This window comes from Leptopilina boulardi, unplaced genomic scaffold, assembly GCF_019393585.1.
Source record: "Leptopilina boulardi isolate dan_hultmark-lab unplaced genomic scaffold, ZJU_Lbou_2.1 LbouV2_226, whole genome shotgun sequence".
Classification (NCBI taxonomy): Eukaryota; Metazoa; Arthropoda; class Insecta; order Hymenoptera; family Figitidae; genus Leptopilina; species Leptopilina boulardi.
Genome location: NW_026137781.1, coordinates 434,238 through 450,137, shown reverse-complemented (window position 1 = coordinate 450,137; position 15,900 = coordinate 434,238). Strand labels below are relative to the sequence as shown.

General features: G+C 28.1%; 1 protein-coding gene across 1 annotated transcript; it reads right to left on the bottom strand.

The window, feature by feature from the left end:
* Positions 1-1,459: 1,459 nt before the first annotated feature.
* Positions 1,460-15,619, bottom strand: LOC127279924 (uncharacterized). Its single transcript, XM_051302581.1, has 2 exons — positions 15,472-15,619; positions 1,460-3,882 (listed from the first exon to the last, which is right to left on the bottom strand). The coding sequence occupies exon 2, from the start codon at positions 3,857-3,859 to the stop codon at positions 2,588-2,590; it is 1,272 nt and encodes a 423-aa protein (XP_051158538.1). The 5' UTR covers positions 3,860-3,882; positions 15,472-15,619; the 3' UTR covers positions 1,460-2,587.
* Positions 15,620-15,900: the final 281 nt, after the last annotated feature.

The window sequence follows — 15,900 nt, the reverse complement described above, 5'->3', positions numbered from 1 at the left end:
ATTAAATTTTTATACTTCAGCATTATTACGAGACATTCCGAAATTGGTTTTCGAGTCAATCAGTTTCTATCAAAATATAAATTTCAATGCGAAAATTATTTTTTCAAAATCAATCCGTTTTGTTCTAAAGCAGAATTTAAATTGTTTTTTTTTTATTCTGAATCAATTCGTTACATTCCGAAACTAAATTTTAATCTATTTGAATCCTAAAATTTTCTTCCGAATCAATCCTATTTATTTGGAAACGAATTGATTCGGATTTATTCGGAATAAAATTTCATAATTTAAAAACGATTAAAATTTAGCTTGGGATTGATTCGGAATGAAATTTTAAAATTTAAAAGTATTATAATTAAGGTTTTAAATGAAATTAATTAATTTGGGATGATCCGGAAAGAAATGTGTTTCACAAATGTGTTTTTCCTAAACAGGTGTTCGGAAAGTAGAATTTTCCGACGAAAATTTTATCGCTTTGCTCGAGCAGCAACTTAGAAGCTCGTCAGAAAACATTTTCTTTCTTCTCTTGGTGCACAATGTATTATTGTTAGGTTACGTAGAAATTTAGATTTGGACAAAAACTAATTGGCTCGGAAACAAATTTCGAAATACCTCGAAAGAATATACTTACCAAAACTGATTAAACATCAATAAAAAACTTTTGTCAGGGTAAAAAGCTACTATTAAATGAAAAGAATCAAAATATGAAGATAAAATTGAAATAACAAGTTATTGCATCTTAAAACAGAAATATATCTTACTGCATTTTGTCCGCTAAAAACGAATCTGAAGTTAACATTTTTTATAATGATATTTTTTCCTCTGAAACAACACCAATATTTTAGAATATCTTTATTCTAACAAATCACATCTTCAAACAAAATTTGTTATGTTAAATTTTTTGATCTGCAAAAACTACTTTTAAATATGGAAAATTAAACTATGGAAAAAGATTTAAATAAAGAAATGTCTCGTAACACTTAATTTTACTATAATATATTTATGACTTTAGATTTCTTTAGAGGGAATTTTTATAAATTGTCTATTTATTATTTAAAAGATGATATTCAGGAATAAGGGTGGATCGAAAAATTATCCTTAGGACATTTAAGATCTCAAAAATTATTATCTAATCTCTATAGAAAAAAACTGTTAATAAATCTAAAAATATATAAAGGGCATAATTTTTTAACGTTAAAAAAATTAAAAGTGATGAAACAATTTTACTTTTTGATTTATGTTCTTCGAGAAAAAATATAGGATAAGATATAGGGTGGAATGATTCACTGGTCTTTTATCGTTTATAAAGATAGGTTAGATGAAGTTATCAGTTGATTTCTTCTTAAAATTAAATGAGATGATTTTTCAATAGTTGAAATAAATAGAATATCTGGAAAATATCGACAGTGAGGTGAAGTGGTTAATTTTGTGGAGTGGAATAATTTCATTCTTTTTAAATTAATCAATTTTGAGTCTCACTCAAAAAATTTCATAAAACTGAAAAAATAATAGAAAATTAGGGTTTTATGTCTAATAGAAATTAGAGCATTCAACTTATTGAAAATTAAATTTGTTTCATTTTTATGGGCAAAAATAAAAACACAAACCACTCTACTTTGTTACCTTTTAAAAATATATATTTTTCTGTTTTAAGAGACAACCTGTTTTTTCAATTTCATATCTCTTAATTTTTATTTGTATTCAATTAAGGATAGTTTTCTCGATTTTTTTCAAAAAAGAGGATAATAAAGCAAATTTTGACTTCGGATTCATTTTCAGCAACTAGATATGCTCCAGTTTTAACTTTCAGACATTACTGGGTTAACCTAATTTTAGGTTAGTCTTTTTAAATCTCGCGTCATTTCTATATAAAAATAGTACAATAATACTTGTGCGGAAAAAAACTAAACTTATTAGTAACTACTCGGCATAGCACATTTTACTTTCCGTATTCCACATGTGGAATGTAGAATGCGGAAGGTGGAATCCGTAATGCGGAAAAAAAAATGGAATATGAAAGGCAAAAAGTGGTATGCAGAAGGTGGAAAGTAGAATGCGAAAGGGAAAAAGTGAGATGCAAAATACAGATTGCGAAAAGTGAAAAGTACATTGCGGAATGCGGAAAGTAAAAAATGGAATGCATAATAGTTACGTAATGGACCCTCTGTAAATATCCTGACTTCGCTTTTCACAGACTTTTCACTTTGAGAACTGCGGTTTTCTAACTTTATAATTTTTGTCAAAAAGTGTAGACCGTTTGAATTTACCATCTGAGGATTAATAAACAGACAACTTGTTTTCTTGTGCATCAGTGTAATATTTTGAAAATTTAAAGTACTTGAATATTATTACCGACTTAAGGAAAAATAGTTGTTTGAAATAGAAATTTTTCTAATGATTGTGAATCTGTTAAAACTACTTTTATATTGCAAGTTTCTGTGTTGAAAAGTAACTTTTTTTGTAATATCCTATAATAATGTATTATGTAAGATCACAAACTCACCTAAAGATGAGATCTTATACGTATTGATTTAAAGTTTTTAATGATACCTTGTGAATGAAAATTATTCGTGGACTAAAATTTGCTATGTCACTTGCTATGAATGGGAGCAGTTCTTCTCTTGACTTCTACTTGATCAACCATTGCATCACTTTCTTTATCTTGATGTGCCGTCATGTGACGTGTAAGATGGTGCCTTTCTCTAAAGCTTTCGTCACAAACTGGACATCTAAGTTTCTCTTCACGTCGTCTTCTCGATGATTCCCCCAAAGTTTCATTTTTATGATGCGATCTCATGTGATAAACTAAATCTGAAGTCATACGAAATGAAAGATTACATTTGGCGCACACGTTTTGAGCTGGAAGTGTCAGCGCTGCTAAAGATGCTGGTAATAGTCCTGTTACACTACCAGTAGATGTTAGGAATCTAGGTCTTGAGAGAGTGTCGCTTATTTGAGGGAAAACGGAAATTGGATTATATGGTAGGCTGGGATACATTTGATTATGTATCTTTGGTGTTTGTGAAGTCTTTATATTATCCAAAAAACTAGACTTTTGTGCATCCGGTCCCATTAAGAATGGATATGTTATTTTTGTAGGTAATGAACAACATTTGAAGGTAGAATTTCCTGACAAAGGGAGAACAGGTGGACTAATACTGCTTTGATAGCTTGCTCCGTCTGGTGAAATCGATGATCTAGGAGATGTTTGTTCATCATCGAAACCGTTTCTTGATGAATTCAATGATACTTTAGTAAATGCGCTTTTTGATTCACCAATTCCTTCCGAACATGATGTTGAACAAGTTAATCCAATTGGTTCAATCATATCCACATACCTCCCCAAGATATTTTGCGAATCCTGAGAGAGACTTGGCAAAGTATTACTTTTTTGTGATCTGGCATGAGTATAAAGTTCTACATTTTGTTCTGAAGAAATTCTTGTTAATACTGGACTTACTGTTTTTGAAGAAATATAAGAACAACTAAAACAGTCTTCTGGATATTGATGTAACCTCTTTCTATGATTTTCAGATTGCTTTTTAGTTACTTTTTGAGATGATTTCTCCTGTCCTTCACAGTCATGTCGATTTCCCATTATAGAATGGCGAAAATAATCATTAGTCATATCTGTCAATTTATTAACACAAACTACGCTGACTTTCTCGCTTTGACGTTTTGAAAGGTTCTCATCCGGTGCTACCAAAAAAGCGACATCAAAGGATCGTTTATTAACTTTTTGAGGAGAATTCGAAGTATTTTTAGATGTATCATCAGACAAAGAAGTTGAAGATAAGATTGTAGTTGTTGAAATAACAGGTGTTTCACGTTCACGGCCACAGGAACGTTCTTCCATTGTCATTTTGTAAATGAAGAATATCAGATCTGTGAACATTTAAATAAACATATGCTTTTAGATGTATAATAAAGTTTTTAAGCATTTTTATTGATGTAATATTAATTTGTTATTCATAGTGTTCCAAAAACATTTTAGTAATTATTAGAGATAATAAACTTGTCTTTCAAATCTCTAAGAAATCAGTTTTTCGTTTGTATAATTGAACTTTTTAATTATCCGTTCAGCCTCACTTTCACTATCAGTGAAAATGTTAAAACTAATACTTTCCCAGATACTCAAAATTGTAAGCACGTAACATGCTATCCAAGCCACGATTGACGTACACTTAAGGGGTTTTCATATTGTAAACAATACTTTTTACACTAATAATTTTTTGTTTTTTTCTAGAATGTTATCACTAATATATAAATAAAACTTTTTAAAATATATTTTCGCATTTTTAATGCAAAGTATAAAATAAAGAATGGTTTTACGGTTTACTTGATTCTCAAAATTCTAATTGACTAACATAAAAATTAAAAGTATTTTTAAGATATATGTTTACAGATTGTTTTCACCGCACTCGCGAATTTGCTCTACGGTTTTAACCGCCGCTGCACCTGAAGTCTTACCTACAGGCAGATGTACCAGCTTTCTGTTTCTACTGATAGGAATCACCTTTAACTTTCCCTTAGCTTATGAAATTAAAGGTTAAGTAAAACATTTAATTAATTAACACTTGACATATTTTCTAAATATATATGTGTTTTTTAATGATATAATGATGTTTTTTTAGATTTTTGAATCAGTTTTGTATTAAAAGAATAGCTTTTGAATATGGAAAGTATTAGAAGGTAAAAAGGGAAGGATTTTATAAGTATTAATAGCTACGTATTTAGATTAAAAACAGTTTTGCAAAACAATATTCAACGGAGGGTTTGTACAAAAAAAATCGTGTAAATCTTTTATTAAAATTAATGTTAATAGAGAGGGTGGTAACTAGGCGTAGCAATAGAGAGGGGAATCACTGGCAGGTAGGGAACCCTTTAGCCGCAGCGGCGGACGAAACCATGGAAATCTAATTTTTCAAGGTTTTTGTCTAGTACAAGTTTTTGAAAAATAAATCAATTGACACGAAAGGAAGGGTTGCTTTGTGATGCAGAAATTGCAGATTAAAATGTCAGTTTTTTGTATTATTTATTACAGCTTTGATTCTTCACTTTTAGAGTTTTTTTCCAAACGAAAAACTATAAACTATAAACATCGAAACTATAAAATAAAATAAAACTTAGAAAAAAAGATAATTAATTACCTATTAATTCAGACATTCTTTTCAAATGTTCAAAAAATTTTTAAATTTTGATACTTTCAGCTAAAATCACGTTCATATAGATAAAAAAATGTAAATAATTTCGAAAATATTGGATTTTTGATTTCAAATCAAAATTTTCACTTCGAAAATGTTTATCGCTTACCAAAACGTTCGTAAGCATCGAATGATAACTTTTACACTTTTTAAATAAAATATAAAAAAATTTAGTGGTATAGCTTAAAATATTAATAAGATGACATACAAGTTGAAAGTAATTAAAAAAAGTTCTTCATTTAAGGGAGAGGAACTCGTGTAAACAAAAAATTTTTTACAATTTTTTTTTGCATTAAAAATTAGTTTACTATCTGTAGAATATGATCCTACATTTGTCATTGTTTCGTTTTTTGCGAACCTAGCACTGCACTGTATTATAGCTTTATAAAGCTTCATAGCTAATAGGTGTTTCATCTCAACTAAAACTAAACTGAACTGAAGCCTAAAAAACGCTTGTAGCATATTAATTTGTCCATTTTTAATAGTTTTATGACAAAATTTTAGATCAAAAATGGTAAAATTCTTGCACAACATTAAAAAAATCACTTTTACACGGAAAAAAATGTCAGCACGTAATTTTGCAAAACTAATTTTTTAAAAAATTAAGATTTCCATAACTTTCAGTATAAGGAAGACCAAGGATAGTTGATACAATTTTGACAAAATCTCATATACTATACTGCCCTACAACAGAAAAACATATACGTTAGTGACATGTAAATACGTGTAATGTCTCTTACGTATGTGTTTTCATTGTAGGGCAGTATATTAACCCATTTTAAGACACATAGATTACCGAGAAACAGTTACCCCTATTTTTTTCTTTTTGCAAAATAATTGGTTATCTAATTTGTTTGAACAATTTAATAAAAAATCGGTTTTAAAAAACCAATACCGCCATTGGAAAGAACGTGAAAAAATAAGCAACTTTTCTCTTTACAACTTCTTTATACGTCCACACCTTTTTTCAGTTAGATATGCTATGAATCCAATAGTTAGTTTGGCATTAGAAACGCTGTGTAATCTATGGGCCTTAATAGGTTAATAGAAGTAATAATAATAATAATTTTTTATAATTGTTTTCATTAATTTAACAGCCCTACAAAAAACTATCATCTGCGGCTGACCCGAGTACTTAAAACTTTTCGGGGTAGCTAATTACAAATCTAATGGCAGATTTTGAAAAATCAAGTGTGAGTGCTTTATTGTTTATTATTTTGAATGGGTGAATATTCTTCCATGAGGAAGCAACTATCATTTTATTGAAATATTCAATTGGAAATTCAATAAAGAATCTAAAATCAAATAAATAAAAATGTAAGAATAGTTTGAAGTTTAAAAATAACATGGCCTACTTGACTCATTTTTGCTGCGGATCTAAATGATCCTGCTGGCTGGATCATTTTGAGCCCGGGTTTTTACTGTGTTATTAATAATTACAAGAAATATGAATGTTCTGATAATTATAATATAATAATTTAGGTTTCAGAAAGATTTCAGTTATTGCATTAAGTTTAAAATAAAACGATTCACACCGCTTTGCTCACATTATAGTCCGTTCAGGACTCAGTACTAGACTCGAGTAGAACTCACTCCAGAAGCGGCTATCGATATGTTTATCTGCTTTGCACCGTCTATAACCAAGCATATGAACGTAATACGTAAAGCCTATTAACGTGTTTTCCCCTTTTATCATTCATTTCCAAATTTCTCATCGTAGAGCGGGAAAGGTAGACTATTTTAGGAATGAGATTTAAATTACTAGTATTGAAGCCTAATATTTCAAATCGAATTTCTCTGTGTGTTTAAAAAAAAAGTTTTTTGAATTTTTAAAATCTGACTTCTGATTTGTAATCAGCGACCCCGAAAACCCCTAGATATTTACAAAATAAAATTTTTTAGTTATCTAGACCTTCTGGACAGCACCAGAGTTGGGTCTGGATAGACTTTCCAGACTAGCGACGCTATCCAGGGTCTGAGTAGCACCAGAACTGGGCCAAGCTAGATCTTCCAGACCAGCGATGCTAGACGCTTTCTAGATTCCGCTAGGCTTGACTCTAGGCGTTCCCAGAAGATTTTTCTACACCCCAGATAGCACAACTTTTTGCAGCAAATTTGCAATGCCAAATTATAAGTTTACAATGTAAATTTGCTGCAAAACTGTGGCAAATAGCTATATGTCCTCGCTTTGCGAAGTTCGCATTGCAAGTTTGCAGAAAAATTTCTCAGAAAAATTGCAGGAAAATTTTATGACAAATTTTAAGAAAACTTGCGGACATTTTACGACAAAAATTAAAAAATGTCATTGTTGTAAATATGATGATATTTTGTTACTGCAAACCTTTCCTAACGGAAAGGCGACTAAAATCTATTGCGCAGCCCTAAGTGCCAAAGAAAACTACTGCGCATGACATGAACTTGAGCAAATTATCAGCAAATTTTCTTCAAGTTTGCCATAAAAATTTTCTGCAAATTGTTTGTAAAATTTTTCTGCAAACTTGCAATGCAAACTTCGCAAAGCGTGGACATATAGCTATTTGCCACAGTTTTGCAGCAAATTTACATTGCAAACTAACAAATTTGGCATTGTAAACTTGCTGAAGAATTGCTGCAAATTGTTGTGCTATCTGGGACGGGGTTTTTTCTATCATTTTCAGCACAAAAGAATGTTAAAACAATAAAATAAAACATAACTGTGTTTCAATTTGATTAAATAAAAAATTTGAAAATAAATCATATTTAGAGTATGAATTTCTGGAAATTAATTTTTAAAAAAATTCATAAACAATGCCAGTTTAATCTTACTTTTTTAGTATCTTTGATTAATTTTAGAATAAAACTCAGATTTTTATTGACAATTGGAATCGTTAAAAATTATAATCTTTTAAAATATAAGATAATTGTGTATATTTATTATTAAGAGGAATACAAACTTTTGGAAGATTTTTATAAATAAATAATTTTTTAGTATTTTTATAATACTTTGTCTTTGTTACTATTTAGAAAGAATGCATGAACCTTTAATGAGTGTTCACTAAAATTTAGGAAACTGTTTTTTAAATTTTCTATGACTGTCAAAAAATGGTTAGACTGATAAATAACAAATAAAATTTTTATTTTTTTTCACAATTATTGTTAATTTTATCACTGATTGGCACAAAATGATAATATACTTTCTCGTTGCACAGTTCGATGTTTTTTACACTTTAAACCTATACACATTTACTAATTATCATGCATATTACCTAAATCTAACTTAAAAACTATACACATACAAACGCTCACTTACAACACTGAAAGTCACTGTTCTTATATACTACATGATTAAATTTTTTACCACTTTCGAGAAAAGATTTTGCACGGAACATCAATTAGTCAGAAACACAAAAGAAAATACATTTTTATAGAGGTTAATTTTTAGGCAGAAATTGACTGCAAATTATTTGTTAAATTTTATATTCACATTTTAGATATAGACGAAAAAAATAAGTCAGCAAAACTTTCGTAAACTAGTATTTCACTTTTGGACGGGAACGAAAGTTGTTCAAAAAGTATATAGACACAGTTTATTAAGAAAACAAAACTAATTATAGAAATGTGAACTGTGTGTATACGAGCCGATGCCCAATGTGCTCTGATGTTTCGGAATCAGTTTATCAAACTTTCATAAACTCTCAGCTAGAACTTAAGTACGAGCACCAAAGATTTCGTAACACTTGTATGCATAAAAATTCGACGACAATCAACCAAACGCTTGTAAACTCACAAAAAATTTCACATTCAGGGGCATTTTTTGGTATATTTCACTTAATTTGTACAACTTCACCTGAAACACAATTATTAATATCTTATATGCGCACTGTACACAATTTTATCGACATTAAAATTCGGAATTCGCTTCAGCGGATGTCGAACCTACCTACCTACCTACTTAACCAAGATATATAACGCATTTTGTCTTAACAACTAACCGCCGCGGCTATCGAGAGCCACGCGAACGAAGAAGTTAATTCCACTGACCAAGCTGCGAACTGCGCATATCGGAATTTTAGAAAAAGTCTACAATTCTTTCGTTGACTGCTGTCTTAACTACTCTCTTCTGTGTTCCAAACTTTCGAACCTTAATTATTACAATGTTGTAAAACTTTTTATAGAAATTTGACAATCTTTAGACAATATTATTAAAAACTTCAATATAGATTAGCAAACTGCTCTTTCTTTACATTTTGTAAATAATTTCTTGACTCTGTTTCACTTTTTCGGTAAAGTTTATGCTTCATTACTAAAAAGTGTATGAAACGTTTAAAAATTTATGCCCCATCCAAAAATGAAATACTAGTTTACGAAAGATTTGCTGACTTATTTTTTCCGTGTATAGTCTATGTATTGTGCAGAACCTTGAAAGAAATGTGCAACGCATCACTGCCTAGCTTGTCTGCCACAAAGTCAACTAACGTTTCACAGACTTTTCACTAATGACTTCTAAACATTTACTAAAGTTGCGTATATTCATATAGTATTTTATAAATTTTTTACTTTTAAACAATTCAGTTAAAAATATTGGAAAGTTGAAATGACATTCAATAAATATTAAGTATACCTTTCAAACATCTATTCCTAATAATTTAATATTAAATCAAAAATAACTGGTTACATACTGACGAACTTATTTTTTCCGTGTAAGTAAAATTTGAGAAACCTGACTAATATTAACCTTTTAATGATGATCAATTCTGATGTGATAACAAGATAGCTCTGTCAAACAAATTATGAATAATTTTTTAAATTATGAATATAGGATAACTAGAAAAATAATTGATTGATCTATTTAAAAATATGGGTTTTTGAAACCAATTTCTAATGAATTATTATCCATTATCTTTGTTGAAAGTATAATATCAAGAAAAATAATATGAATATTAGATTCTAAAAAAGTAAATTTTCAATTTCTATATTATAAAAAGTTAAATTGTCAATAGCAATTATGAACGCTTAGTAACTTATCTTCAAAATATCTAAAATAAAAAAACAGGTTCACAATTAAATTTATTTTTTAACTATTTTAAACTATCAGTTTCCAAGTCATCTAGAGCAATGTTTGTAAATAATGGAGAAATAGGAGCTGAACTCATAGGGATTCCATGAATTCGTGAAAGTTAGCTGCTGTCGGTAATACAGTCTGATTTTATAACGTATACTTTAAACGGATACGTACTAAATGTAGCATCGTTATAGTACAGTTTTTCAGTACGCTTTTTGTTATAAAGTGCTTTAAGATATAGGATGCTTACTGTCTGTAAATCATTAACTTATTTTTAGTTACTGCTTTAATTTAAGGCTAGAATGAAAGTTAGATCATTTATATTTTAAGTCAAACGTTTTAGTGTGTATAAGTCTCCAAAATGTTTTCAGAAAAGTTAAATTTTAGTCCTTCATTTATCTTCCATTTATCGAATTAAAATATTATATCACATTTTATCACTTTATTAACCCTTAGACTGTAAGGTGGTTTTTGACCTACGTTGACTGTAATCATGGGTCACTCATGTTCAACGCTTTAAAAAGTGCTTTAAAGTGCTTTAAAAAATCGGACAAAATTCATAATATTGCATTAACTATCCTAGAATAAGGACCAATCATTATATTGCTGAAATGTTGTTTGTTTAAATAATATATTTGTTTAAACAAACAAAAACACGAAAAAAATTTTTTTTTAAATCATAACTTTTAAAAAAATCAATATTTTTTAAAATTTCTAACGAGAGAGTAAAGCTTAAGAGTGGAAGTTTAAGGGTAAAAATACTGAAAATCTTTATAAATAAAATAAATGCTTAAGTTTTGAGCATGAAAATCATGTATTTCAATGTACGCAAAAGAGGTACAAATCACAATAAATAGACATAATATTATTTTTTAATCTTTATTAACTTTAAAAAACAATAAAAAGACATTGTATTATTTTTTAATTTTTATTAACTTTAAAAAAAAATTTTTTCTAAAAAAAACGTTATTTTATAAAAAATAAATAAAAATCATCTAAAAATATAAACATCAGAACTAAAAAATAAATTATTTAAAGAAAAGAAATCGAAATTTTAAAAAAAATACTAGAATTTAGCAAAGAATACTTTACTTAACATTCCACACTTTGGCACTGTTGACTGTAAACATGGGTCACTCGTGCACTTTTCAAAATACAATTGGTTTCTGTAACTACTGTTTATGCATTAAACCTTTGGCATTTATGGAACATGTAACTCATTAGTGTATAATTTTTTACAATATAGTTTGACCGACCAACCTCCGAGATAGCAAGAGGTGTCACTTTTTGAAAGGCACGAGTGACCCATGTTTACAGCTTAAGGGTTAAAAAACTGTACACCCCTTAAAAAATCAATGTGTCCATTTTTTGACTTGTAAAACTCGTGTGGGTATTCTAACGATATCTCAAAAAGAGTCATACATGGAAACTTTTTCCCTTTGAACCCTCATCTCTATAATCAACCGTATCGGAAATATTTCACTTGTATCAACTGTCCCTGCGGTCTCCCCTATCTTAAGTATATACACTCTAAATCTAAATCAGTGTAAAAGTCACTGATGTCAAATCAGTCGCTAAATTCCAGCTATTTGAATCATTGAAATCAGTAAAAAATACTAATTTTTAGTGAAATTTTTACTGATTGTCAGTGAAAACTACTAATTGAAAAAAGTTTTGTAAATTTAAAATTACAAACTGTTAAAAAACAGTAAAAGTAACGGTAAAACTGTTTTGTATTTCATAGTTATTCAGGAGAAGAAACAATATTTCTTTAAATTAATTAAAAGATTTATTTTACTTTTTTTATGCGATTAGTTACAAAATTAGCACCCCTGATGAAAGTTTTGGATATATTTAATCAGTTTTGGTAAGTATAATAATAATTATTAAAATGAAACTACAGAATTCAAAAAGATTAAAATTTTGCTTTGGAATGAAATGGATTGATTCGAATTCATTCGAAAATAATTTTTTGTTGAGTTACGTACAAATTTAGATTCAATAAAGATTCAATAAAGATTAAATTTCGGAAAAAAATTTCAGAATAATTCTTATAGCAACTGACAGAATATTAATTCGAAACTTTCGTCAATGCAGTTGGGTACTGTAAAATCAAAATGGATAGTTTTGGAATAGCCCACACGTGACTTAATTGAACTTCATGTTCAATGAAATATATTTCCATTATGTTTGACTTCCTTGATCTAATATAAATCTATGCCCTTTATAAGCTTTATCTTTACTAAGAGATAACCTCCCCACTCATTATTTAATAATGAGAAATAATTTTTTAAATCCATTCAATTGATTGTTGAAAATTATGAAATGAATGAATAAACATTGATGATGAAAAATATTAAAAATTGTGGAAGATGTAATATTTTAAAAGAATATTGCTAGTGTAATTTCAATTATTCAAAATTAACATTAAATAGAATTGTCAATTTTTTCTACATTATTTCAAACCTAGAAAAATAATTTTTAACAATTTTACATTTTTTGAAAATATTTTTAGGAATTTTAATTTTTGAAAAAATTAAATTTTTTCGAAACTCGTATACGATTGATTGTTTACAATGATAAAAAAATATAAAACAATTAGCCGTGAAAAATATTAAAAATTGTAGAAGTTCAAATTTTAATATTTACTGAATTTTAAGTTCTATTACAAAATTTAATAATTAATTAAAAAATTTTCTAAATTTTCACGTCGCAGTAGGTGTCTTTTAATACTTTTAAATAAAGTCGAAAATAAATTGACACTCTAAAAGAACAAAAATTTCAAAAATCTAAAATGTCACTGGTTAATAAAATTGGTATAATAAAATATTGTTTTGGTCATTTTTTACTCTTTTTGTTATTTTTCTTTAATTATAATTAATTAGAAATTAAGAACAAAAAAGTAAGTTTGCAAAAAAAATGTTTTCTAAAAAAATGCATTTTCTCCCATTACTCCACCTGTGAGGTATTGGGAGCTCTTACTTGAAATTTTAATAAAAGGATATAATTTATGTTTTCTTTAGATATTTTTCTTATTTTGTCAATAGTTGTCGACAGATGAACATTTTACAAAATATTTAAGACATAAAACAGACCTACAGCTTCTTTAGTATTAAAATATCCAATAATAACATACATTTTAGACAATAAAACACAAATATTGATTCTTAGCAATTAAATATTTCAATTTATTAATAGTTCAATTTTCCAAAAAATTAGAAAAGCCATATCGAGGTAACGAAACTCTGCTGGCTGACACATTTCTCCCATTACCCCAAAGAATTTTCTCAGACCACAATTTGAAAAAAAGAAGAAAAACATAAACAAATTTAATTATTATCTCTATTTTTATACATGTATCTAAATCTGCACATATTTTTCTCTAATAAAATCACAAAACATAATTAAATAATAAATTTTTAACTATTTAATTTGATCTCCAGAAATAATTTCCATTTAAGAAGAAAAACTCGAAAACTTGATTTTTCCTTGTAGTTTCTACAAATCTGTCAGAAATAAGACCGTTTGTCTTCGTATGACCGAGTTATTTCCACGAAATTCAAAGTCCCTGTATACTTGTAATTTAAAAGCTCCCATTACCTACTCTCTAAATTTGAATCAGTGAAAAAGTCACTTGTCTCAAATCAGTCGCTGAATTCTAGCTATTTGAATCAGTAACATTTCACTGATTTTCAGTCAAAGTAATTGATTCTCCAGTGAAATGTCACTAACTGTCAGTGGAAACCACTGATTCAAATAGCTATAGAATTCAGCGACTGATTTGAGACCAGTGACTTTTTCACTGATTCATATTCACATTACCCCACCTTCCCCTAAACTATAATAATCAACATAAAAATTGTTTTAAATATAGGATTACTTGACCTAATACTTGCGCGAACCTTTTATGATTAGATTTAACGGAGTTACTGACATTTTTTTGCTAAAAACTAAAAAATTTATTATTATAACTTAACAGCGGCTTTTTTGGTCTCCAATTTTTTTAAACTTTATGTAGTTAACAAAAAATAAATGAATTTTGAAAACACAGAGTGAAATAAAAATAATAGTTAAATTTTGAGAGTAATCAAATCTCTATATAAATATATTCTGTAAAAGTATATTTTTTTAAGTTTTACGGCTACAATAATTTTAATATTATAAGGTACGACTTCGTGGAGGATCAACCATTTGCAATCACATAAAACTGTAAAAGCAAATATCATTTTTCGGTTAAAATAAAATTATGCTAAATAATTGACAATTAGTAAACAGACACTTTTTATTTTATAGTACCTATAACTGACATAACACAATTTTATTAACTTATTTACCCTTTGAACCCCAAACAATGTCAACAAGTGAAGTGAGTGATTAATGTGCATAATTAATAAACAGTTATAAATACATAAATGATAAATATAAAATCGAAAAAATAATAATAATTTTTTCTCAGCAAATAAAACGATATAGTGGCATCTTCTATTCTAAATATTAACTATATATATGCTTAATCGTAAGAAACAATACTCTTTTTACATCATATAAAATAAAGTCTGCTTTTACAGTTACAACAAATTTTCTACCCTTACTTCGAAACTTATGTATAATATATATAAATAAAATAATATAATACATAATAATAAATAAATATATAAAATAACACTTAACTTTAGTACTTTTTTAAACTGCAATAATGATTTAACTATTAGTATGACTTATATTTAGTAAATAAATAATTATTGCTTTTTATTTCAAACACAGTATAAAATTCACTCAGAATAAAGCAGCTATATAGTCTGTCATATAATTATATTTTAAAACAGTGTTTAAATTTTGTCAGGAAATGTGCTTTATTCACTATATCTTAATAATAAATTCTGCCATTTTATGAAAAAAATAAACTACTTACAAAATTAAAAAGTTCACAAAAAAAAAATATATATATCACTATTTTCAAATGATTAAAAAAATTTCTAAGACATCGCGTGTAGAAATGCAAACTATGACAATCATGTTAATCAAAAAGGGAAAATGAAAAAAATCACATTTTAAACGTCTAGTTACGGTTTTAAAAAAACTTTTTAGAATTGCAACATTGTAGTCTTAATTTACGATTTTGGATATATAATGTCAAATTACGAAGCACCATTTATATTAATTTTTCAATAAATGATCTCATTTAAAAAATCACATAACAATAGCCATTTATGGTAAAAAAAACATCACCTTAAAATTTAGAAACTATTTGTTTCTTTATGTTGAAACCAGATATCGCGTTTAAGAGAACTAAACACACATTAAACACTATCACTGAAGAACTGACATATAGTTATAGAGGCGATAGACCAAGGGTCCATGCTCAAATGAGACTGCTTTCGCGCATCGTGCTATTTAGGGGTTATTCTAGCTAAGTCATAAGAGACAAGTGGAGGCGTCCAAGGGTAGCTTGAGCCAATCATAGGTTGTTCAATTTTGTTTAAGGGTGGAGCGTTCTTGGAGGGATGAACATATTCAGTCGTCGAGATACGTCTGCTAGTCAGTACTAGCCCCGCCTACAAATTTCTGGTTCGACACATGTGTCTCAACCTTTTTCTGCGCATGACGATTTCATTTACTATATTTCTACAACATGCATACATATTTCAACCTGACAAA

Excerpts from the sequence above, each read along its gene's own strand:
- LOC127279924 (XM_051302581.1), bottom strand. The coding sequence starts at position 3,859 with ATGACAATGGAAGAACGTTCCTGTGGCCGTGAACGTGAAACACCTGTT.